The following is a 26,255-nucleotide window of genomic DNA, read 5'->3' as shown; positions in this document are numbered from 1 at the left end:
ATTTCGAGCATCTCAAGTAATTTTCCTATTATGCAAAAATAGGGAAGGGACAGTGGAATTCAAATATAATAAAGCCTATATAATCTACGGAAAATTCCACATCGCATGGCTATAGTCTCTTTTCATAGTTTTCTTTCATCTAGAAACACATGAATTAATTATTAATTACGTGCAATACGACATGGAAATATTACCAACAAATGACCTATGGAATAATATGGTATCTATAAATACACTGCAGAAGTACAATTTCAATTGATTTTATGTCATGTCACCGCGTAGTTTGCGTTTCGTGTTTATATTTGGCGATACGACAATAACGGAACCAATGTTTGATTCATGCACGCAAAACATTTAAAGTTGCGATCTGATTTTTATTAGCCGAGGAACTTGCTCAAGAACCGCCAGCGGGAAGGTTTTCTGACTGGATACACCTGAGGGTTCAGAGGCCTAAGATCGTGCCGCCGCGCCTGCGTGCCAAACTAGGCAAGACGAAGGAGGCAGAGGTAGCGACGAGTGAAGATGTGCAGTCTTTCAAAGTAAGTTCGTGCTGGCAGTTGCCGGCTTTGATAGTGAATTCATTTATCCTTTACTTTTTTAAAGTTGTTGACTTACGGCCGTTAGGTTCTCCGTATCTACAGATAAATAAATTACTACCGTCTACTGTCAGTAATTAGCTGTCAATAATCTGACGCTGTCCCAATATACCCGATAAGTCATTCTTATCGCCTTATACAAACTTCTATAGTGACAGCCAGTGTGTACGGATAAGGTAAGTTACCGTCCATAAGTTTATTGGAACAGAGAAGTCAACGATAGTTACCATTTTTATCTCAAGTAGGCCACAACCGGAGATAGACTGAATATTGGGAACGGCCGTAAGCCATCCCGTAAATACAAGTAAACTTCTTTTTTTAACCGACTTAAGAAAAGTAGACGTTTCTCAATTTGTCTGCTACTCAAGTTTTTGGCCAATAATTTTGAATAGATTTATGTCCTAAGGTACTTTTACTTACGGTTTTAATGCAATATAATTATTTAATTAAATACATTAAAAATTAATAAAATTCAGGTAGACCATACTAGCCAAGTAACAGTAAATTGTATAAATTTAGCAAAAAAAGTTCTGAATTTTCCAAACATGTTTAAAATCAGAAATTCGTTATTGTCCAGGAATAGCTCACGTCGCGGTAGAGACACGTATCATTTTGAAATTTTTCTCATTCAAACATGGTTTCCTTAACAAGAGTCTGTGTTATAAATGCATCTTCAATGATGTTCGTTTGAAGTTTGTTTTTAGAGGCTTAGATATTTATCAAAAAATAAGTGTAAAACCGGTTCAAAATACAACTGTGAGAGACTGAGAGTGCGTATGGCGAGACAACTGAAAGATAACATTAATTCGCCATTGTTCTTGCTATGTGGAAAAGGCCTAAGGCGTTTAAAGGCCGCAACGCAGCTGTGATTCCGAGTTGCAAGAGAACATGGGCGATGGAAATCATTAAACAACAGGTTTTTTATGGAAGAGGAGGACAAACGGGCGTACGGGTGTCCTGATGTTAAGTGATCACCGCGGCCCACATTCTATTGCAACACCAGAGGAATCACATGAGCGTTGCTAGCCTCTTAGGAAAGTGTAGGTATGCTCTCTTGGAAACCGCGTAAGCAATCTCATTCCGCAGCTAGGTTGTACGTGGAAGAACAGATTTCCTTGAACAGAGCACTAGACCCCCGATAATTCGAGGAGCTCTGCGTTGCACGCTGTCAAATGGCTCTAGCGGATACTGGGGTGCGCCAGACCGGAGATGACAGCAATACTTTAATGTAGGCTTGAAGTATTGCCGTGCTATTTTATGGACGCTTAGCTTGTTTGTAGCAAATTTGGCTTTGCTTATTGGCAATCGCTCAAGATTTCGAGACAAATTATTCCGAGTTGACCCGCATGTGCGTTCATAATCCCCATTCCATAAAAATTAAAATATATAATGCTCTGAGATAGTAGATAGATACATTTATAGCTAATAATACTGAAATTACTTATTCATAAGACTCACTGCTCACACCTGCAGAAGTTACGAAATCCTTAAATGTTGATAAGATGTCGCCGATTTTATCTGTAATTTGTTACGACTTACGAGTATTATGTATTTTTATTTTATCAATATCCTTCCCAACTGTATGGTCATTAAATCTAATTATTATTATACTTCGAGTCGAGAATTAGCAAAAGTATCTATAAAATCTGAGTCTATGGATAACTACAATGCGAATAAATTAAATAGTCTTTAGTGTCCATCATGGTTTTTCACGGTAATCCAAGTTTCAAATCTGTTTCCATTTAATTCTTAGTCTAGGGATATCACTAAAATTAGAATAAATTTAGAAGAGTCTTCACAGTAGACATATGTTTCAGTATGGAAACTTAGCCTAGTTCATAAAATACTTACCTACATGTGCGTACACTCCATTGAAGCAACAGGGTTGTCAGGTCTAACCGACTTTAAAAAAGGAGAGAGTTTTGGAACGAAGTTCCTTATGGGGCGTTGCGGAGAGCAAAATAGTAAAAAGCGTAAGATTTTTATGTATAGTGCATGTATGATAGCTATACAGTGTATAATGTAATATGATGTTGACTATATATATGTTATGTAATATTTTTAAACAACATTTTATTGAATGTTTTTCTTGGAAATAATTTTTTTGAATATTTTTTTTAATTTATATTGAAATATTTTATTTGAAATATTGACGGGAAACTTTAAAATATGTATTTTTAAACTATGACCGTTGAAGTTTCAATTCTACCACAGCCTTAAGAAACTCTTCCCTGCAGTCATCCCACGAACATGTCTAGACGGGGCAATCATTGTTTTCGTGAGTGTGAATTAAGAACAATTAACATCTATTTAGAGATACAAATTGGTGGATATGACTTTTTTAATAAAATCAATATAGGTATTATTTTCGAGCTTTTCGGGAATGTCAATAACGAATATGACATCTATTTTGAGATCCAAGATGGCTGATGTGACTTACAATAAAAACAAATTGGGTATTTTTTTTCGAGATTTAGGGGAGTGTCAATTACAAATATGTAATCCAAGTTTCAAATCTGCTTCCATTTAATTCAAAGTCTAGGGATATCACTAAAATGAGAATAAATTAAGAATAGTCTTTAGTTTTCATCATGTTTTTCCACGGTAATCTAAGTTACAAATAATACAATTTATGAAAGGGCTCTTATCCAAACAAAGAAACTACGGCTACTACTACTATTATAACTATGAATTTGAATGTGAGGATGGTGTTCCTTGCATTGCATAATTAATACTTACTTTAAATACCTTACTTATTTTTTCTTTTTCCAGCGAAAAGAGTGCCCGTTTCACCGCCAGCATTTCACTAAACAAGCACACCACAAATGATTTGGATGTATGGGTTTGTAACAATTGTATCTCAATCTAAACTGGATAAATTTTTTACATGTCTGTACTAAGGATGGGGAAATTCCCTTAGACAACCCGGTAAATGGTAAGCCTAAAGAAATCGAGGATTCACACCGTTCAAGGGATATATTGGCCTTAAATGTAGATCTCGTAAACGATAAATTTAAAGAAAGTGATAATTTGCAGCATATAAAGGATCCTTTAGGGTTATATAAAGAAAAGCAACCCGTTGATGATGATGGTAATGGTCCATATGTACCAGGTTCAGCAACGGAATCAGACAAACGACATGATAGCTATGACTTATTAGTCAAAGGTGCTGTCGAACAATTGCATGGTCCACAAGAAAATCTGACTGATAAGTTTTGGAGAAAAGTTGCTGAAAATGCAAAAGAAGATAAACAAGAGGTCGATATGAAATTGATTAAAAATAGCAAAACACCAAAATTACCCGTCGTGACTGTATCACAGAACTTTCATTTCGCTAAGAATATGCATGCAGGAAACTTAGAACACCAGCCTCTTCCAGATACATTGGGATATCGTCATTTAACTAAAGTTGGGGAGCATAGGGATTCTGATATTGTAGTCAAACCTTATGCTATTGGTTGGAAAGGTTACGGTGCATCCGGACCTACTTGTTGCACAAAAATGCGTGTCCATCGACCAAAAACTAGTGATCCTAAGAAAACTGAAATCCAGCATGGCGATCGTAAACAGCGCCCATCTACCTCCGCTGGTGATTTAGGCGGGCAGTATAAAAAGCCTTTATCGCTTATGGACTTAGCAATTTGTTGGGACTTCCAATCTGATAACCCGCAAAAGGAACCTAAGCCCCCGAAACACATTAATGGGTCTAATGGATCTTTAGCTCCAGCTGTGTTCACGATGGTTCGGACACCCAAAGAAGAGGTGCAAGATAATATCGCAACTAGCCACTCACAGTCCATTTTTAATCAAAATCGTGATGTACAAAATGTTGGTCGTCACACTGTACCATATTTTGAAAAGGATATGTCAAAAGAGAGAAGGAATGATGCGTGTGATGTTCAATACTGTCCACAACATACGGGAAAGAATGAAGGTGCAAATACATCGAACCATTCAAGTAGAAAAAATTCTAGTCGCTCCTCCAAAAATTTATGCGATGGTATTAATGGTTGTGGTACTCCCGTGGAATCAAAATATGAAACAAGACATGGGAATTGTGTGAAAGACAAACAAATTAATAGCAGGCGCCATGATAGTTTGGAGTCGTATAGTAAAACTCTACTAGCTCAAGGGCAATTACATCAAAGTACCCCAGACCAATCAGAAACATCTCGATCGCCCAAAAATAGTGGGACTTCAAATAACAACAACAAACACAAAAATTGTTTCTCATGCAGCGGAAAAAAGCTTCCTTCAGAGAAGAAAGAAAAAGAGGACTATAAATTTGCATTCAAAGCGGGTAATCCTAATTCTGTCCAAAGCGTCAGTTCTAATGACTCTAAAGGTGTTAAGATACCAAAAATGCGCCACCCGTATACCAAGAAGTCATATACAATACCTACTTTAGCTCCACCGTTCAGTATATGGCGAGACGCTAACGCAACAGGCTACCCAGAACATTGGAGATTGGCCAGTGTTTATCAACACGCGTATAAACCTCCAGAGCAAAGGCGTAAGCCGCTCATTAGCAGCGTATATCAATAACTTTTATGAATATTATTTATTAACAGAACGTTGTTATTTAAAAAAGTATTCCCGAGCTTTCAATCTAGTAGGAATCACTTTAATTATTAGTCCGGTCAATTTAGACATACGAAGTTACATAAAGTCCCAACAAGCTGAAAATCACTGAAATTGTTCAAAACATAATTATAAACAATGTTTAAAAGTTCCCCATCATTCCCGTGTATGGATTTTTTTTTATTCAAGGTCAAAGATCCGAAAAAGGGGTTTTTCACTATTTCGCGAAAAACGCATGCAATATGCGCACGTTTCCACGCCACCTATGATACAACTACGATAACAAATTTTATTACTTTTTGAATCGTTATATCTCAGAAACGGTGGCTCGTAAGAAAAAAAGTATGGATACATTTTTTATAGATAATTTTATGATCTACAATTTTTGTCTTTGATACTTTAATGGTAAACTTATCGTTTTGCTGAAAATCGCGAAAAACCTCATTTTTTTTTAACTTTGACCTTGAATTAAAAAATTTCCATACACGGGACTGATGGGGAACTTTTTAAACATTGTTTATACTTATGTTTTGAACAATTTCACTGATTTTCAGCTTGTTGGGACTTTATGTAACTTCACTCTCATTTTTTGGTCTAAATTGACCGGACTATATCGCTTATTTTTAAATACTTTTCGATTTTTCTTGCATTTGTCTTTTTGCTCAATTTTATGTGAACGTTGTATAAGAGGAAATTAAAATTGTTTTCATGGACCCAATAAAATATTACTATAATCTTGCTAAGTACCTTAGTTGAGTAAAGAGCTGAGAGTATAGTATTTTGCTCACGTCCAGCGTTGGATAGTTACTTCAACATCTATTGGAGGTCGCGAATAATTTTAATTCGTATCCTATTTGGCGATATCCTTAGATAGTTTATACGTCTTGATAGTCTCTTGCTATTAGATAAGTTTAGTGTGCATGACAAGCTATGTCTAACACTCGCGATTTGTATGACACTTTGTGTTAGTGTGCGTGAATTGCTCAAAATAGACGTAAGCTCTAAGCTCAATATAATTTTGATGTTTTCACAGCTTTCATAGTCTATCTAGCCGTATAAAATGGTCTAAGGGCATATCCAAAGATGTGTGAATGACATAAGCCGTCAAAATTCAGGTTCACATGTCGCTGTCAACTGTCAGTGTCATAGACAAAGGCTATATCATTATGTATAACACTTTTTGAAATTGTCGTATTTAGTAATTACTTCTGTGAAAAAAATCTTGATCTAAGGTTGAATTTCAACATTTCACTTTATACAGCTATATTGTACCTACTTACGATTTCAGACATACTCTGCACATAAAAATATATTTCGTGCTCAAAACTTGACTCAATTTATTATAGCTAAACTTGACATTGGTGTTATTTGTCAGGATTTGTAATAAAAACAACACTCCATGGCATAGAATTTTTATTTATCTTAATCCTATCCATATCTACATACATTGTTGTTATCACGGCAAAAACCTTTCGTATTCCAAGAAGAATGTACACTTTCTGATGGTCTCCCAAGCTTTATTACAAAAGTGGTACCAGCCTCTCTCAGATAGGTTTGGAACATTGGTTATTTGATGTCTGTTTACCCCCATCAGCATCCACCTTAAGCGCTTTGCTAACTCTTCGAACGATGGATGTCCACGGTATATTTCTTTGTTATCTAAAACATTACATAGGTAACTATAATTTTTAAGGTATCTAAGCACACGAAGTGAGGGAGATCATTAAAATATAACATTTCTTAAGGTACAAGTACTCCAATTTGGGCCGTAAGCCTCATTTTCCGACTATAAAAGCCATAAAAGGCATTTATTTTCTGAAAATTGATTCCTTTAGAATTCTTTTTGATGTCATTTCTTATATACTAGACACTACTACTGCTTCGGAAACTAATGGCGCTCTGAGAGAGAAGAAGCGGCGCAAAAAACACTCCCAGCGTTCTTTATTTTGCGCACTTTTTAATGAAATATACAATTATTGTACTGTCATTGCTATAAAATAATAATCTAGTCCCAGACTGTCGGATGTACGACAGAGCCATTTTTTAATAAAGCATTTAAATTTATTTATGTAAACATAATATATAAATAAATTTGAATGCTGATAATATATAGATAATGCCTGAACAGTGGCTGGGACTTTATTATAGAAGTGCATACATTTACCCTTAAAGCTATTATTATGTATCTTTTGAAGCCTACTAGAATTAGTTACAAGCAATCCTTTATTTCTAGTGTTATAATAATGAAAATCACTAAATACAAAGTCAATTAATCGCCCTATAGTATCTATTGAAATAATACTACGTAAGTGTAGCATAGTTTATAATGTTTTTGAAGAGGTTAATTAAATTAACTTAAAAATTAAAATAAAATTAATCGTATGACAACATTCTACTTTTGGAACGAAGTTCCTTATCGCGCGTTGCAAAAGGGGGCTAGACGGAAAAAATTAAGACCAAAAGTTGTAACGACACTTTTTGCTATAGTTGTAAGCCGTGCGGCGTGCGCGTGGTTTTCAGTCTCTCTCTCTCTCTCATAGAAAGCAAGCCAGTTATTATTTATTTAGAGGATTGGTAACAAGGCCAAACCAATCCAAAATACAATAAACGAATATTTATATCATACATCCCACATATTTACAAAGATAAATTTCTTTGACTATTACATTGACTAGTCCATTATTATGACAGGCAAAGGGTTCAAGTCAATACAGCCGTATTCGTTAATATTCAATAATTTATTTCACGGTTTTTTCAATATTGTTATTTCTACAAACGTAGAATAGCACGACTGTGCATACATAAGTATACACACACTTTTTTTTTAGATCGTGGAATTCCCATTTTTTTTAGTAAATCTAAAAAATCAATATTTTTATTATAAGGTACTTCGTTCCTATCCGGTGTTCCACGACATCACACGGTTTTTTTTCAGTGATGTGTAATTCACAATCTGACTGAATTATAATTTTTGAAAATGTTTATAAAAATATCTGTTCAAATGAAATAAATATAACACAAATCGGATCTACACTAAAAGAATCGTTGGGCCAAATGATCTTGAGTCTTTATTAAAGAAATAATAAAAATCCTTGCGTAAATGACGCAATTGTATTCTGTAGGTATAAAAAGTATAATAAATTCTACCACACCTATCACGGGGAGTGTTCCGAAGAGCTGTTTGACCTGATTCCTGCCGCCGAATTCCACCTTCGCACGACATGCCACAAATTAGGATATCATCCCCACCATCTGGATGTGTGGCGGTCCTCCACAGTTCAAGCAGCTTTCTTCCACGTACTATAAGGCTGTGGAATGAGCTTCCTCGTGCGGTGTTTCCAGGACGATACTATATGGGTACCTTCAAAAAAAGCGCATACACCTTCTTTAAAGGCCGGAGACGCTACTGTGATTCCTCTGGTGTTGGAAGAGAATGTGAATGGCGGTGATCACTTAACACCTGGTGTACGCCCGTTTGTCCTTTTTCCATTAAAAAAAAAAATATAAATAATATGATATCATCCCCACCAATTGGATGTGTGGCGGTCCTCCACAGTGCGGTTTTCAAGGAGCTTTCTTCCTCGTACCACGAAGCTGTGGAATGAGCTTCCTTGTGCGGTGTTTCCGGGACGATACGACATGGGTACCTTCAAGAAAAGCGTGTACACCTTCCTTAAAGACCGGCAACGCTCTTGTGATTCCTCTGGTGTTGCAGGAGAGTGTGGGCGGCGGTGATCACTTAACACCAGGTGACCCGTACGCTCGTTTGTCCTCCTATTCTATAAAAAAAAAAAAAAATATAAATAAATAATAAATTTTTAATTACAATTCTACTGTAGGTACTTTAAGTGACACATGCTATTTTATGTTCATGCCACGGACGACTTATAAATAACCTAATATATAATTACCTGGTTTTTAAAATTATAAGTACACTCATTCGTTTAGCACATGCTTAGACACCACATCGAAATTATATTTTACCAGTGGGAGGTTCCTTTGCACAGGATGCCGGCTAGATTATGGGTACCACAACGGCACCTATCTCTGCCGTGAAGCAGTTATGTCTAAGCATTTCCGTGTTTCGGTCAGCAAATGAGATTTAACATCTTATGTCTCAAGGTGACGAGCGCAATTGTAGTGCCACTCAGAATTTTTGCGTCTGTCAAGAATCCTGATCGGCACTGCATTGTATTGGTCAGAGCGTATCAATTACCATCAGCTGAACGTCCTACTCGTCTAGACCCTTATTTTCATAAAAAAAATATTGTGAAGTGATATCTGTCGAGCTGTCAGAATTTATTAAATATTCCTACCATCTGGACGCCATATTTGTGAACGGAAGTGGTTCGCCAACCCGTCAGAATTAATTAATATATGATATTTATTAACATAAATTTATCATCCGATCATCGGACTTATAATAAAATAAAATTAGTTAATCGTATATATGTTGGGCCGAATGATTTTGGGTCCTAATCAAAGAAATAACCTCCTTACCTAACACAATTTTATTCTGTGGGTGTGGTGATATAAAAAAAACTATAATAAATAACAATTTACAAGTAAGATAATATGATTTTTAATTAGAATTCTTATTTATTCCAAAGTTTACGGACGAATGATAAATTACCTATGTTATTTATATATACATTATTCGAAATTTATATTTATTGTAAACTTACCATAATCACTGTAGATCTCCGGTAATAAAAACAAATTGATTGGAGACCCGCATTTGCCTATATCATATGATTTACAAACACTATCGACGTTCAATCCATTTTTGTTCGAATCACTGTACAAATACATTCCGGACTTCAACTGCAAGTTAGATCTCTGGAAAGATTTTCTGTTGGAATAAATAGATACCAATTAACTTTTTTTTCGCACCTGGATGAAAAGGTCCAAAGCCGTCTTGCCCGGAGAGAATCGGCCACTTTTGTCCCTCGTACCGGGGACTAAAAATCGTATATGCACCACGTGAGATAAGTAGGGCATTTCCAACCGCGATTGTCAATATTCCGCGAGTGGGAATGACCTACTTTTCTCCCTAGTTGCGTAATATACAATTTTGTTACTTAGATTCTTAGATAATTTATACGTCTAGATGGACTATGACAGCTGTGAAAACGTCGAAATTAATAGCGGTGAACTGTTAGCCTCTGTTTCCAGCAACACACGCACACTAAATCAAAGTGACTAACATATCGCGAGTGTAAGGCGTAGCTGTCATAGACATTAAAATAATAAACCCGGACTGTTGTCATGCATTGCCTAACAACAAGAGGTATAAATTTAGACCGTGTATAAATTATCTAATTAACATCTAAAGTCTCATCTCTCTAGAATTTTCGGGGTTTTTCAAGAATCGTGAGCGGCACTGCATTGTAAATAAATAGCGGCGAACAGTTAGCCTTTATTTCCAGCAACACACGCACACTAACACAGCATATTGAGCAGCAGTTGTCATGCATTGCCATCTAGTCGTAGAAATTACTCAAGTTTAGAATACCATGAAATGCATTTTCTGCTTTTGTGGTAGATGGTCACTATCAACGAATATGTACGCTTGTACCAAAGAAAACATTAATTGGTTTGCATTTGGTGGTGCGCTGCAGTGAACTGATTAAAACAGGGATTTCAACAAGATGAACGGAACATCTGACTAGGATGGATGAGAGCAGCGCTTGACCGATGCAGATGGTTGTGGAGATCTTTGGGTAAGGGAAGTCCAGCAGTGGACGTCTTTCGGGTAATATTATGATGATGAAAAGGGATTTCCAAAGTAGTCGATATCGGTTGCCCTGGGGTCGACATAAACGAAATTTGACATTGTGGATCGACTAGGGTTAAAAATCGACGAATACTAATGTTGAGTAAAATAAGTCCATAAAAATAATTATCGTCTTTTTATGTAATTTGTATTAATAATTATTAATTGTACTTGATATTAACTGAATTTTATATCTATTTAATTAATACTAATGAGAGAATATCATGATTATATGAACGGGAAGAAACCAGAGATAGGGTATTTTAAATGTAATTTTATTATGGGGGTCTGAGGTTAGTTCATTTTGGGAAAGGGGTCTCTTAAAAATTTTGGGAATACCTGATTTAAAACAATGTAGACTGAAGTACTCATCACAGAATATTTACAAAGACAATGGTGAGAACTCCCATTACTTAACAAGACACATTATAGATGTCAAGTCTCAGCCAGGTTGTATCAGCCAGTCAGTTGTAGCCATCTGGTATAATCCCCCAGTCAGCCCATTCGTTAAATGCCACAATTAATTGCCATTTCGGTCGTTATTGGAACGTTTAGCTAGATAGTTAAGAGCCGTTTAGCTATTTCGTTACAGTCAGTTGGTCGAATTTGGTTAAGTTGGGTTAATATACATTTTTCAAATATATTTTAGTGCCACAATTATTTACATTTTGGTTATTGGAACGTTTAGCTAGATGTTTAAGAGCCGTTTAGCTATTTCGTTACAGTCAGTTGGTCGAATTTGGTTAAGTAGGGTTAATATACATTTTTCAAATATATTTTAGTGCCACAATTATTTACATTTTGGTTATTGGAACGTTTAGCTAGATGGTTAAGAGCCGTTTAGCTATTTCGTTACAGTCAGTTGGTCGAATTTGGTTAAGTTGGGTTAATATACATTTTTCAAATATATTTTAGTGCCACAATTATTTACATTTTGGTTATTGGAACGTTTAGCTAGATGGTTAAGAGCCGTTTAGCTATTTCGTTACAGTCAGTTGGTCGATTTGGTTAAGTTGGGGTTAACATACATTTTTCAAATGTATTTTAGTGCCACAATTATTAACATTTTGATTATTGGAACGTTTAGCTAGATGGTTAAGAGCCGTTTAGCTATTTCGTTACAGTCAGTTGGTAGAATTTGGTTAAGTTGGGGTTAATATACATTTTTCAAATATATTTTAGTGCCACAATTATTAACATTTTGGTTATTGGAACGTTTAGCTAGATGTTTAAGAGCCGTTTAGCTATTTCGTTACAGTCAGTTGATCGAATTTGGTTAAGTTGGGGTTAACATACATTTTTCAAATGTATTTTAGTGCCACAATTATTAACATTTTGGTTATTGGAACGTTTAGCTAGATGGTTAAGAGCCGTTTAGCTATTTCGTTACAGTCAGTTTGTCGAATTTGGTTAAGTTGGGGTTAATTTACATTTTTCAAATGTATTTTAGTGCCACAATTATTAACATTTTGGTTATTGGAACGTTTAGCTAGATGTTTAAGAGCCGTTTAGCTATTTCGTTACAGTCAGTTGGTCGAATTTGGTTAAGTTGGGGTTAACATACATTTTTCAAATGTATTTTAGTGCCACAATTATTAACATTTTGGTTATTGGAACGTTTAGCTAGATGGTTAAGAGCCGTTTAGCTATTTCGTTACAGTCAGTTTGTCGAATTTGGTTAAGTTGGGGTTAATATACATTTTTCAAATGTATTTTAGTGCCACAATTATTTACATTTTTACTCATAAATGTCAGTTCAGTTCCAAACATCACACAATGGGGTCACTGAAAATCAGTGTTGCGCTCATTAAAGTATGGACACAATAGTAATTGAGTAGAATCCAGTTTTGGAAGACCAGGGCCACATAGATCAATAAGTATTGTTTTTTTTTTTATTTGAGATTATATTGCTAATATTTGTTTTCATTACTAACTTATTTTGTTTCAAAGTCTGGAAATGTTTTTCTTCTGAAATTGATTTGCATTTCAAATGCCGGCCATTTTATCAACGGGGCTCACATTAGGGCTTCCTATCTCGGTATTGCGGGAACCCGCGTCATTTTCAAGTCCCACGTAATACGGTATTACGAGTCCGGGATCCCGCGGGATTTGCGGGATTACAGAGAAGCAGAAGAAGTAGTTTGGCGAACGAAACCCTGGACATTTTATTTTTTCAACGTAAACATTTTCAGTTACATGTTGGTCATGAAACTGATTGTTTTAATTCCACTTTTTGTTGTCTTACATTAATTTAATTTGATCTCTAAGTAACTGGATCTCGTAATAACTTTACAATTTTCATAAAAGTTTTTCATTACTTTTTTTTGTTATATTTACGTTCGAATTCATTACAGGGGAATGCAGAGACTACCATATCTCACCTAAAAATGCCTTAGATAAGATTATATTGGTTATTAATTGCGGGATCCCGCGAATTCCGAGTAAACGCGGGATCGACAATTTTCACTCCCGCAAATACCGATATTGGAAATAGGCTGTGGGATTGGGAGCCTTAGTTCTCATCCAATTGGCTGGCTGCTTCAACCAGATGGCTGCGACTTAACGTCGTTTAGCAAAAATACTAGATTATAAATTAACCTGATTCCTGCCGCCGAATTCCACCTTCGCACGACACGCCACAAGTTAGGTTATCATCCTCACCATCTGGATGTGTGGCGGTCCTCCACAGTGCGGTATTCAAGGAGTTTTCTTCCACGTACTACAAAGCTGTGGAATGAACTTCCTTGTGCGGTGTTTCCGGGACGAAACGACATGGGTCACACACACGTACACCTTCCTTAAAGGCCGGTCGCAACGCTCCTGTGATTCCTCTGGTGTTGCAAGAGATTGTGGGCGGCGGTGATCACTTAACAACAGGCGACCCGTACGCTCGTTTGTCCTCCTATTCCATAAAAAAAGTATACATAAGCTAATTGGCTGTGCCATAGTGTATTTTGTTATAACTATACCTATAAAGATCCTGCATATTCCTGACGGAACTAGGTGTGAAATCTTCCAGTTGGCATCTATTGTGAAGGAGCAGTAGATGTGGATGAGATTCTCCAACAGATGTGGTCTCGGATGCTTCCTGACTCACACTGGATGAAGTGGATGCTGATAGGGACGGCTTCAACATCTCTGCGGTTTGAATATATCTACAAAATAATGCTGTATTGGAATATTTATTATCAGATATAAATATATATATATATATATATATATATATATATATAATAATATGGGTCTTAAATTAATTGTGGAAGTCCAGGGAAGGTTTAAAAGGTGAATAAATATGAAAATGCTCGGAATTAAATAAAAACAACGATTTCGATTTTTATTTGATGTGTCCCAGAAATCAAATAAAAATAATAGTTTAAAATGAATAACTAATTATAATTTTTATATCTTTCTAACTTTATCATGAGGTAAAAATAAACCTAATTTTATGTAACTATAGTTGGTTCACAAACTTTCTTTTATTTATTTTTTTCTTCTCATAACTATGCATGTATCTTACTTTTTGTTTGAAATAAAATGCTTATTATTATTATAGTTGGTAGATTACTTACAATTATTGACTATCTATCAAATTATTTTTATGTAAATTGATAAAATATGGCGATGTCTTCATTTAATATATAGTTAATAAAGTTTTATGAAATAAATATATTTATAAGTACTACGTGCTTATTCATGTGTGTACGCGGATGAAGTTGCGGGTATCAGCTAGTTATCAGATATATATTTAATTTGAATCCAAAAAGTAACCATTGTGAATTATTTAAATAAAATTGTAGCCTATTATAAATTACACATACATTGCACCTTAATTTTGCAGCCCAATCCATACATTTAACCAGTGGGAGGCTATATTATTACCACAACGGCACCTATTTCTGCCGTGAAGCAGTAATGTGTAAACATTATTGTGTATCGGTCTGAAGCGCGCCGTAGCTAGTGAAATTACTGGGCAAATGAGACTTAACATCTTATGTCTCAAGGTGACGAGCGCAATTGTAGTAACGCTCAGAATTTTTGCGGTTTTTCAAGAATCCTGAGCGGCACTGCATTGTAATGGGCAGGGCTTAACAATTATTAGCTGAACCACCTGCTCGTCTCGTCCCTTATTTTCATTAAAAAAAAAAACATTGAAGTCCAGGTTACTGTCATCTCTGTATCTATCACCTCTGCCTAGGATGATTAATAGTCAAGTTACTTACGTACATAATCTCACTCTCTATCTCTCTTGTATTTTTGATACACATTGAACTGTGGGTGTTAGGCAGGGCGGACTGACTTCTCCGATCCTATTCAATCTGTATGTCGACACACTGATCGAGGAGCTGAGTTCAGCCCATGTCGGATGCCATATTGGTGGATTTAATGTCAAAATAGCATAAGTTACGCGGATACCATGTCCTCCTTAGCCCCTCGTTCAAGGGTCTCACAGGACTGGTAAATATCTTTCAAAATTTAAATAAAACACTTTTAAAGGATTAAAACGCGTGTAATTGTAACGGTTTTACATTAGATGTTTGCGTAAAAAGTTACATTTTTATTTTAGTTAACAATTTGCAGATGAATTCATCTGCAGTCCCCCTGAAAACGAGATCTGGAAAGGTCTTGAAACGTCTTTTTACGCAAACATCTAATGTAAAACCGTAACAATTACACGCGTTTTAATCCTTTAAAAGTGTTTTATTTAATTGTGTAACACTCGCGTCAATCAAAGAAAAAACTATCTGTAAAAAAATTGTTGGCGAACACGGGTTACTGTATAACGAAAAGAAAAGTAATGACATGGTATTTCGCTCAGGAAAGGGCCCGGATAACATACCGCCTATTTATTTGAACGGAACGAAACTAGCAATAGTAGAAAAAATTTAATATTTAGGTAATTTTCTCACCAGTACTCTAAGCGACGACGTTGACATAGAGAGAGAAAGGCGATGTTTAGCCGTAAGATCTAATATGATTATAAGAAGATTTAAGCAGTGTAGTTTTTTTTTATGGAATAGGAGGACAAACGAGAGTACGGGTCACCTGTTGTTAAGTGATCACCGCGGCCCACAATCTCTTGCAACATCAGAGGAATCACAGGAGCGTTGCCGGCCTTTAAGGAAGGTGTACGCGCTTTTTTTGAAGGTACCCATGTCGTATCGTCCCGGAAACACCGCACAAGGAGTTCATTCCACAGTTTTGCAGTACGTGGGAGAAAGCTCTTTGAAAACCGCACTGTGGAGGACCGCCACACATCCAGATGGTGGGGATGATATCCTAACTTGTGGCGTGTCGTGCGAAGGTGGAATTCGGCGGCAGGAATCAGGTTAAACAGCTCTTCGGAACACTCCCCGTGATAAATAATAATAAAAAAATGTTAAAAAGCTTCTATTTACCTCATACTGTCAGTCTTTTTATTCAAGCAATCTTTGGGTTAATTATACGCGTAAGGCCATGAACATTTTAAGAGTTCAATATAACAACGCATTTAGAATGTTTATGGGTCTGCCACGTTATTGTAGCGCTTCCTTAATGTTTGCATTGTGTAGGATTAATGATTTTTATGCTATAAATAAATTTAAATGTTTTATTTAAAAAAATGGCTCTGTCGTAAATCCTATTACTCCACTGCTGAATATCTAAATGATCAGACAGCCTGGGACTAGATTGTGATTATTTTATAGCGATAGAAATGACTGTACAATATTGTATATTTTTATTGAAAAGAGCGCAAAAAAAGAATGCTGGGAGAGTTTCTTGCGCCGCTTCTTCTCTCTCAGAGCGCCATTTGTTTCTGAAGCGGTAGTAGTAACTAGTAGGTAGTTATTAGAAATGACATCAAAAAGAATTCTAAAGGAATCAATTTTGAGAAAATAAATGCCTTTTATGCCTTTTAATTAGAAAAAGGATTTTTTCTATTAGAGACCGCATGTTGCAATATTGTTTCAAATGTAATGAATAATTTTGAAAATATAGTGAATAGACATTGGCTGTTAAAATTAAAGTGTTCAAATAAATGTATTTAATGTGTTACCTAACCCTAGAATAAGATTTTACTAACATTATATGGGCTATGGCCTGAAATAAATGATATTATTATTAACAATATGTTATGTTTTTAAAGTGATAACCCTCACTTCTAGGATTAATATAATATAAAATAATATAAGATAAATTTAAAAACATAACATATTGTTTAGATTTACAAGAGCGACATCTCAAGTCAATTTCCTAATATGCAAATATTGGGGTTGAGCAGGTTATCAACTGTAAAGTAGATCCTGTAGATGAAGTCACAACCTGATAGTTGAACAAAGCAAACAGAATTTTATAACGACGCGGTACTCGAACAATTAGCTCAGTTGGTTAGAGCACCGGCACGGAACACCGGAGGTCGTGGGTTCGAATCCCGCATCGTCCATAAGTTTTTTTTTTCAAATTTTATTTGAACATTATATGGGCTATGGCCTGAAATAAATGATATTATTATTATTATTAATTATCCTGTCACGGAGCCATCACAGCTACAATATCAATTAATATACTCCTGTGATTCCTTTGGTGTTGCAAGAGAGTAAGTGATGGTGATCAATTGCCATCAGGTGTCCCCTTACGTGCGTTTGTCTTATAAGAATTCTTTTAATTATTAATTTACATTTAAATAACCTAGCAAAACATTTACGTTGAAGAAGTTGAATTCTTCAAAAAGTATGGCAAATACTATATTAAATACTATACTAGGACCTGCACCAAAAAAAGATTACTTTAAAAAATTATTTAACTTATATTTATAAACCTTATGCACATCAGACTATGGCTAGATAGCTGCTGATAGATAATTAAAAAAATCAAATGGCAAATTATCATAACAAACATTTTACCTGATAAAATTGTAATCGACAAACCAATCCTGAATGGCAACAAGTACATGGCAAATTGCCATCAAATATGATGCCACTTGAAGACAATCCACCGTAACGATATTAGCACTTCTGGAGGTAACTACATTTGCATTGGTCTCTATCAGACATGGAGACCACAGCGGTTGGCAGTCTAGGATGATAACACGATCTTTTGTTATGTACATATCAACACCTGGAAAACAGAAGCCCTTGATTTGGAGCAAATTTATATGGCTACATAAGGTAGTTTATCTAAACCCATGCTTTGAATCCTCTATAATAGATTCTGAAACAGTTAGCATACTGCTAACATAAAAAAAACAGTCCTAGTAACCATTACATCATCCAAACGAGTGTTGTTATGTTGTACTGAATTTTATTACAACAATCGTTTGGATGATGTAATGGTTATTAGGAGTTAGGACATTGGGTGTTTTAATATTATGGGTGTAGATAAAGTCTGGCATGCAACTGCTGATAATTAGGTTACTAATCACCACCCCACCACTATGACAAACCCACATTCGTGTTTTAATACCCCTTATTACACAACAGGTTCATAAATAAATATAATGTAACTAAGTAATATTCAGTAGTAATTTTTTTCTGTGAAGAATTCTTTTGGCACACTGAGCAATTAATTTTGTGAGTAATGAATGAGACTGAGCTGTTACAATTAGCTATGTAACACTTGTTTCGATAAAGTGGGCTCGAGTGGACTACGGGAGAATCTCTTTGTACCATATTTATAGTTTGTATCTGAACTTCGGCTTGTTTACACTTTCAATGTTTGGTCTTGACAAAACTTTTTTTTTATTTGTTTTACAACATGATCTAATTTGGATACAAATTGAACATTTAGTAGTACAATGAATATTTTTAGATGTATGTATGTGTTGTTATTACAATAACTATTATTCCAGATGCTAGGAATGTTTAACGAATAAATTCCCAACGGACAACCATCATACGCAAATTTCACAGTTTGTAAATCTACACACTCACAGTTTAAATAAATCGTCGATTGATGGACTTATAAATGATGTGATGCACTGGAGTAATCACCCACCATCAAAGGAATGCTAGGCTGATCTGTCAATGACTGGTTTAAAATAAAGTAACATTTTCTTTGTTTATATAACATATATATTATAATTTATATATGACCGATCGTTTGGCGATCTTTGGCGGAGGCCTTTGTCCAGCGGTGGACGTCTTCCGGCTGAAATGAAATGAGGGAAAAATGGGCAAGACACTTGCGTAATGGAAAGTAGTGAGGCCACAAGACCAGAGGTCAAGAGATGCGTTGCCGGCCTTTAAAGTGGGAATATGCTGTCTTCTTGAAGATCTATGTAAAATGTTTAATAGTCCTAAATTTGGTAGTTATAAATTTGTATGATACTAATTGTTTTTATTGATTTTGACCTGCAAGACACTACAGTGGTAGTGTTAGAAGTGACATCTTAATGCTAAAGGAATCAATGTTGAGAATATAAATGCATTTTATGCCTTTACACTTGAGGAACCTCTGCAGTTGTAAAGTTTGGTATAATATTTTGAAAAAAATAATTGTTTAGATTTACAAGAGCGACTAGAGTTGAGACGTACTAGGCAAAATGCAATACTAAGTATGACGGTGACTGTGACTCAAAAGTAACAGCGACAAATAACTGTTACAAAATACTAGCTGTTATTTTAATACTATCTGTGATAATATAGGTACTAGCTACTGTAGTGAGGCGTATATTTTTCGTTGTTTGGTGTTACTTGTTAGCGCCATCTATACGTATTACATAGTACTTTCTCTTGTGGTAACTACGAATTTCAAAAGTTCTGTTTAGGTAAAGCTGTACAGACCTATTAATTATTTTTATAGTTTTGATGTAATAAAAATAATCATTATACTTTCGTATTCATTATGTTTCAATACTACCTATGCTTAAACAGTGATCCTTACCTAGTACACAATTAAAATGTGCCCTTATCATACGAATAATTCAACAATAAAGTAGAAATAAACATCATAAAAATATATTATTCAGTAGGTACTATCAAATTACCAATATAGGTTTTTTCTTTCGAAGAGGTGAGCCGTATAATCCTGCTCGTAGGCACAATATAACTGTGAATAAATACGATTACGAAAAATGATATCAGAGACAGGGTCTTCCATTTGAAATTTACTTCAATATTTTAATTAGGTACCTAAGTACCTATCTTATCTTAACAATTGTAGGTATGTTAAATAAATGTATGAAATTGATGTATCTATTATTTATAAATGTGTCTAAAAGAAAAATATTCAGTAAACAATAAAAGTAAACAGGGCTTTTCTTATCCCATGTATTTTAAAAGAATAGTTGAACCATAACTATTTTATTACCTATTGAATTAAAAATAATATAACAGACCTACAAATCACACAAATAAAGCTGTATCAAAATACTGTTAAAAAAATACCTACTAAATCCTCCTAATTATTTGTTCAATAACAGGTATTACTCAAATATCAGTTGCTACTAAAATACTAGCTGTTATTAAGTACTTGTTCAGTAACAGTTGTTACTAAAATACTAGTTGTTATCAAATACTTGTTCAGTAACAGGTGTTACTCAAATAACAGTCGTTACTAAAATACTAGGTGTTATAAAATACTAGTTGTTACAAAATACTCCTAATACTTGTCACTGTTATTTTTGATATCTTGTCACAGTGACAACCGGTGATATTTTAATACCTGTTACAAATACCTGTGACGATAAATACGTCTCACGAAGAGCGACCTTTAAGTCAATTTCCTAATATGCCAATATTGGGGTTGAGCAGGTTATCAACTGTAAAGTAGATCCTGTAGATGAAGCCACAACCTGAGAGTTGAACAAAGAATACAAGATTTTATGATGATACGTGACTCGAACGGTTGGTTCACTGCATTGTTCATAAAATTTTGTTTTCAAATTTTATCTGTGTATTAATCCTAGAAGTGAGGTTTATCACTTTTAAAACAACAAATTGTTTAAAAATAAATTCTATACGTTTTTTTTTATTTTTTTTAGGATTGACAGAATTTTACCTCTAGTGCAATGTACACCCCTTTCAATTTGCTCCATGTTTTGCATTTTGAATTTGAATACAGGATCAGTGTGTGGGTCTTCTTTTATATTGGATGGATCTTGAACATTCAGACTTTCCAATTGACTTTCTAAGCCTGACATGTCACTTATGAATTCTGTAGTTTGATCAGTAAATTCATGTGATTTCTGTATTTTCTCACAGATGTCGGAGGATGTGTTTTGACTGATAAGATTTGAAACTAATGATTTACCGACACCTTGGGTACCTGAAAGATAATTAAAAAGTTAATTACTAAGTGTGAATTCGAGTTGAAATAAAATTAATTTATGCTTGAATCTTTATAACACAGTTCTTAACAATTGGTAGATGCACAGGCAGCACAATTCTTCAATATGTCGGCATACAAATATTTGATTGTCAATATTGGAATTGTAATTTTTTTTTCTTTGTTATGCTTTCACACCTATCAAATCAAATCAAAATCACTTTATTCATGTAGGTCAAGGAAATGACACCTAAGAATGTCAAATTGGAAAAGGCTGAGCTTTAATGAGAAGAAGTGCCAAAAGTAATTGGCACTCTCTTAAATCAACATTTTTACAGCTGTGAAAACGTTGAAAAAATTGAGGTTGACAGTTAACCTCTGTTTTATTTTTAGCATTTTTTTTGGCCTGTTTTCATCTGTTGTGTAGCAGCAGTAGGCTCTATCTAGACATTTAATTATCGGAGCCTTGACACAACAACAGAGAAAGATTTACTCCTTACTTATTGTAATTGAGAGAAATAAATTATAATTAATAACCAAAGTGAAATAATTCATATCAGTAAAAGCACTATCTTAAGAAAGAAAGAAATTGACACTTTAAATAATGCCGGATACATTACTATTATTCTTTAGATCACTTATTTCCAGTAGATTTTCTTAATTTCAATGTGGCACAGTTCTTTCTTCATAGTTTTGTAGTTTGCTTCAGTAAAATTGAATAATACGTAAAATTACAGGAAGTTCTATCGCATTTTCATGAATTCCTTTCTTTGAAATCAAATATCTTGTTTTAAAGAATCTATGATTGTCATTTATCTTTCAATCAAACCTTTTGCCCTATATGGTGTACAAAATGAAAAAAATAAGAAACTGGAAAGAATCGGACAAACAACTTTTCAAATCTGATTTAATATAAAACATACGGATGAAAAAAACTTAACAGTATTTAATACTTTTATTTTAAGCTTAGTATATTAACTTTATCTTAACATGTCTTACTTGATGTGATTATAACAATAATAAGAAACTGTAACAGTGGGAGGATCCTTTGCACAGGATGACACAACGGCTTTACGGATTATGATGATATGATTATTATAGATTATGGGTACCACAACGGCTCCTATTTCTGCCATGAAGCAGTAATGTGTAAGCAATTAGTAAGTGTGAAGTGGTGAAGGTATGAAGGGTGCTGTAGCTAATAAATTTCCTGGGCGGATGAGTCTTTACATCTAATGTGTCAAGGTGTCGAGCACAATTGTAGTGCAACTCGGAATTTATGGGTTTTTCAAGAATCCTGAGTGGCACTGCAATGAAATGGGCAGGGATGATTAATTACCATCAGCTGAACATCCTGCTGGTCTTGGCCCTTCTTATCATAAAAAAAAACATATATATATTGCTGCTGTCACATAATAACATTAATGCATCAATAAATGGCTTAATTACTCTGAGGCAGCAGATCTGAAGTAGTTTTCTAGTCAATTTCTACCTTACTATTGCACGAACACAAATAGCATCTAACAGTTGGCTGTTAATCAAGATTTTATTTGCACAGTCTGAAAAACATCAAAATTGGCCACATTTGTCACACTTTGGAATTATCTAATGCTAGTAACCAGGGGTGTGCATTCCATATAAGCGATCGGGCAATGCCTACCTTAATAAAATCTTCTATCGAACACCCACCCAGTTATGTTTACCCTACGCTAATTACCTAGTAAAAACCAATGTCTCATGAGGTAATGTCAACCTCGTTACATTATGTGTGCAACATCTAAATATTTTTAATTACATTATTAGGTACCTACTTGTACCCAGAATGACACAAACCAATTAGGTTAACCAAATGGTCCGGAAATTATATACGAAGCACAAACAATTTCAATACTTTGACCTCAAACCCAAATGCTGTCTGACTTAAGTGCAAATACAACTAGTTAGTTAGATGTACTGCACTGCTAGTAACACCCATTTGCACTATCCCCAAAATATCATTTTTAATATCAATTTACACATACAAATATATGAATTAAGTACAAACCTATAATGCCAATAACCAAATAGTGGCTATTGTTATCATTTAGAAATTCAAGAGCTGCATTATTAAATTCAAAGTTTTCATCTAATAATTTAATAGGTTCACTCATCATTTTCAAAGGAGGACTCGGTTTTTGCTCTGAAATAAAAATAAAAAGAAAGTAATGTTAAATATAAATGAATGTATAAAAGTATGTCATTCAAAATTGCATTGACACTGTTTTATTTACCACAAAAAGATTTAACAGAGCTTCCCGTAAACTGCACATTGGACTTGGATTTGACTAGCGACCTCTGTTGCGAAATCGGAACTTCCTAACTTGATTTTTTGCCCTTTTGGAAGGACAGTGTCGCTATACTTCTGTGCCATGCTTTTTGCCATCTAGGATGACGGAATTTAATAGTGTTCCATGGCAACCACAACAAGGCCCACAGGGGACTAGGGGCTGGGGCCTTGTATGTAGGTGGTGTTTGCCATAATCTCCAATCTTGGAAGACAGATTGGCGATCACTGTAAATGGTGATTCTTTCTTGGAAAGATGTTTTTGCCGAACCTCAGGTATTGAACACTGAACGAGAAGAAGCAGCGCAAGAAACTCTCCCAGAATTCTGTAGCAGTTTTATTTATTATTAGTTGCCTACAAGACCGGGTGCTATTTTTGATGTTACACACCACAAATCCTGTTTTATAACATTTATATTTTTTTGTATATAAAATTAATATAAATGTATTAAGAAAATTAATATATATATTTTTAGGGTCAACACACTTAGCTATTGACAGGCCATCAAATGATCCACAGAACCTAACAAAGTGGAGAAAAATTCTAAACAATTGGTGCCATAGACACATAATGGATAGCAAACTAAAACAAACAGAGGAACTATTTTAGAGACAATCAATTACATAAGTTGATGAAATTTACAAAAGAAACTTTCACCCAGTATATTTATATAGTGCAGGTCAACTGATAATAAATTACCAGCATGACTAAGGCTAGATGAGTTTATAGGAGCAATTTAGGGTGTAAAGGTGTTTGCAAATATTTAAATGAATAAACTCAGATAAAAACACATATAACCATACATAAAAATTAATTAAATATGAAATGTTTGCTTGTTAGGCAAACATGCTTATGTTATAGTGGCTTCACTAGGCCAATAGGCCAAATACTTTGGATAAGAAAGTTAAAGAGTAAATATTTTCTGCAAAATTTTGATATATTAATTGTCAGTTACCCTTCTTCTCTTTGGACTCATTTTGTGCAATTTTAGATATGTTTTGCCCTTCCTCAGCAGCTGGTGTTTTTGGACTCACAGGTCTCTCATCCTTGGGTGCACTCTGTTCACGGGTTTTCAATATAATAGTAGGCTGTTTTTCCTTATCTTTCCCTGTATCTTTTGTATCCCTCTCCGACTTTAATATAACTGGTCTCTTATGGGCTAATGTGGTGTTATCCTAAAATTATAGCTTGATACTCAACAAACTATATTGTATATTTGAACATTAAATTTTAAGTACAAGAAATAATAAATGAAAGGTGATGGTTATCTTTAAACAAACTATTTCCAAAGGGAATATTTTTATTTACCTTAATTGACAATACTTTCTTTTTCTTTTCAGCCATATTTAGTATGTTAGCAAGGATCAAAAATTTATTTTTATTATGAATATATCATGTATTGATTTTCTTATATCTTAAATATTACTAAAGTACCTAACAAATAATATTATCGAAATTCGAAATGTTATTTGACTTTGAGAATTGAGAATAACAAAAACAAATAAGAAAGACTGTCAAGTGTCAAGTTCTTCAAAATTATTTATTTAATTTGTCACGCCCAGACAAGGCAAGAGTTACAGCTCATAAAGTCTCATCGAATGTTAATATATTTTCACTCTATTTTTAGAATTTTTGTGATTTTATTGTTTTAAAAAATATTGTTTGGTGTGATATACAGATTCATTTAAAGTTATAAAAATTAACACTATAGTTGGGTGTAGTGAGTCTGGCTGCCAAAGCCGTAGTGAATATAAAAATCGAAGAGTTAGCTTCCACGCCTAAGTATTACTTTTCACCTAAAGTTTTCAATTTAATGTGCAACAAGATTGTCTCTAAAATATTATCTGAAAATAACATAAATTTTATATGAAAGATCCTTTCCAAAAGCATTGATTTTTGATCCATACTTACCTATTAATTTATCGTGTTTAAAATAAGCAATAAAGCAGTGGCAACGAGAATGTTGCCATAAAATAGGTGTAGGTTTACAAGCTCTAGCTGCTTTTGTTTAAGTCATGTATTAATTCAATTATATTAAAATTACATACATCAGGTATTTATTTACGGTAGGTATTTTGTATGGAGTAAGGAAAGCAGAACTACATTTCTACTTTTTCCTTTAATTGACGGTAAAACAAGTACAAGATAACCAAAGAACAGAAAAAACTAGTAGAAGTGGCATCATGTCATTTTACTATGGAAACAGATGTCGCCAAACTCACACATTTATCTATTAAGTAAGACACACACTTAATTACTGCTTTATAATAGGGCTAAATTCACAATCACGAAAAGACATCAATATCGAACTTAATACAATTACACTAATGTCAAGTATTTATGACAACCTCAGAACTTTTTTGTTAAATTGCGAAAAAGAACTTATAGAAACTTGAAGTAATAGGAACTCCGTACCTAACCATAGATTTGACTTCTGTCAAAATAGCTAGTGTTGTACGAGAATGAATAAAGAAAAAAAGCGCGGGAAACGTTGAATCGATTGGTCGTTTTATCTTTCGCTGAATTTTCATTTTTTATTTTATCAGTATTATTATAGTTAATTAGTGTAAATTATATTTATATTTAGTGTATAGGTTAGTGTTTAGCTAGAGTCCAGGTAAGTTTTTATGTATAATATCACAATATGAACAAGCCGCCTAACTTGACCGCCCCGGGGGCTGAGATAGTTCCCCCGGCGGCAAATTTTATTACTGTATGTACGGAAATGGACACGGA

The 26,255-nt window shown here is 34.4% G+C and overlaps 2 protein-coding genes across 3 annotated transcripts; one reads left to right on the top strand and one right to left on the bottom strand.

Moving 5' to 3' along the window:
• The first annotated feature begins 3,433 nt into the window (after window positions 1-3,433).
• LOC126968068 (uncharacterized) lies at window positions 3,434-6,562 on the top strand. The gene has a single exon (XM_050812877.1). The coding sequence runs from the start codon at window positions 3,861-3,863 to the stop codon at window positions 5,139-5,141; it is 1,281 nt and encodes a 426-aa protein (XP_050668834.1). The 5' UTR covers window positions 3,434-3,860; the 3' UTR covers window positions 5,142-6,562.
• An 11-nt stretch (window positions 6,563-6,573) lies between these two features.
• LOC126968065 (nonsense-mediated mRNA decay factor SMG9-like) lies at window positions 6,574-25,011 on the bottom strand. Of its 2 annotated transcripts, none has more exons than XM_050812872.1 (8): window positions 24,828-25,005; window positions 24,475-24,694; window positions 23,240-23,374; window positions 20,929-21,195; window positions 17,835-18,048; window positions 13,923-14,108; window positions 9,863-10,029; window positions 6,574-6,836 (listed from the first exon to the last, which is right to left on the bottom strand). In XM_050812872.1, the coding sequence occupies exons 1-8, from the start codon at window positions 24,861-24,863 to the stop codon at window positions 6,634-6,636; spliced, it is 1,428 nt and encodes a 475-aa protein (XP_050668829.1). In that variant the 5' UTR covers window positions 24,864-25,005; the 3' UTR covers window positions 6,574-6,633. The 2 variants fall into 2 exon arrangements, with proteins under 2 accessions (XP_050668829.1, XP_050668830.1); XM_050812873.1 differs by having other exon boundaries at window positions 6,687-6,836; window positions 9,863-10,016; window positions 24,828-25,011.
• Window positions 25,012-26,255: the final 1,244 nt, after the last annotated feature.

The sequence above is a fragment of the Leptidea sinapis genome, chromosome 14, assembly GCF_905404315.1.
Source record: "Leptidea sinapis chromosome 14, ilLepSina1.1, whole genome shotgun sequence".
NCBI classification, from domain to species: Eukaryota; Metazoa; Arthropoda; class Insecta; order Lepidoptera; family Pieridae; genus Leptidea; species Leptidea sinapis.
This window is presented reverse-complemented; position numbering and strand designations above follow the sequence as displayed.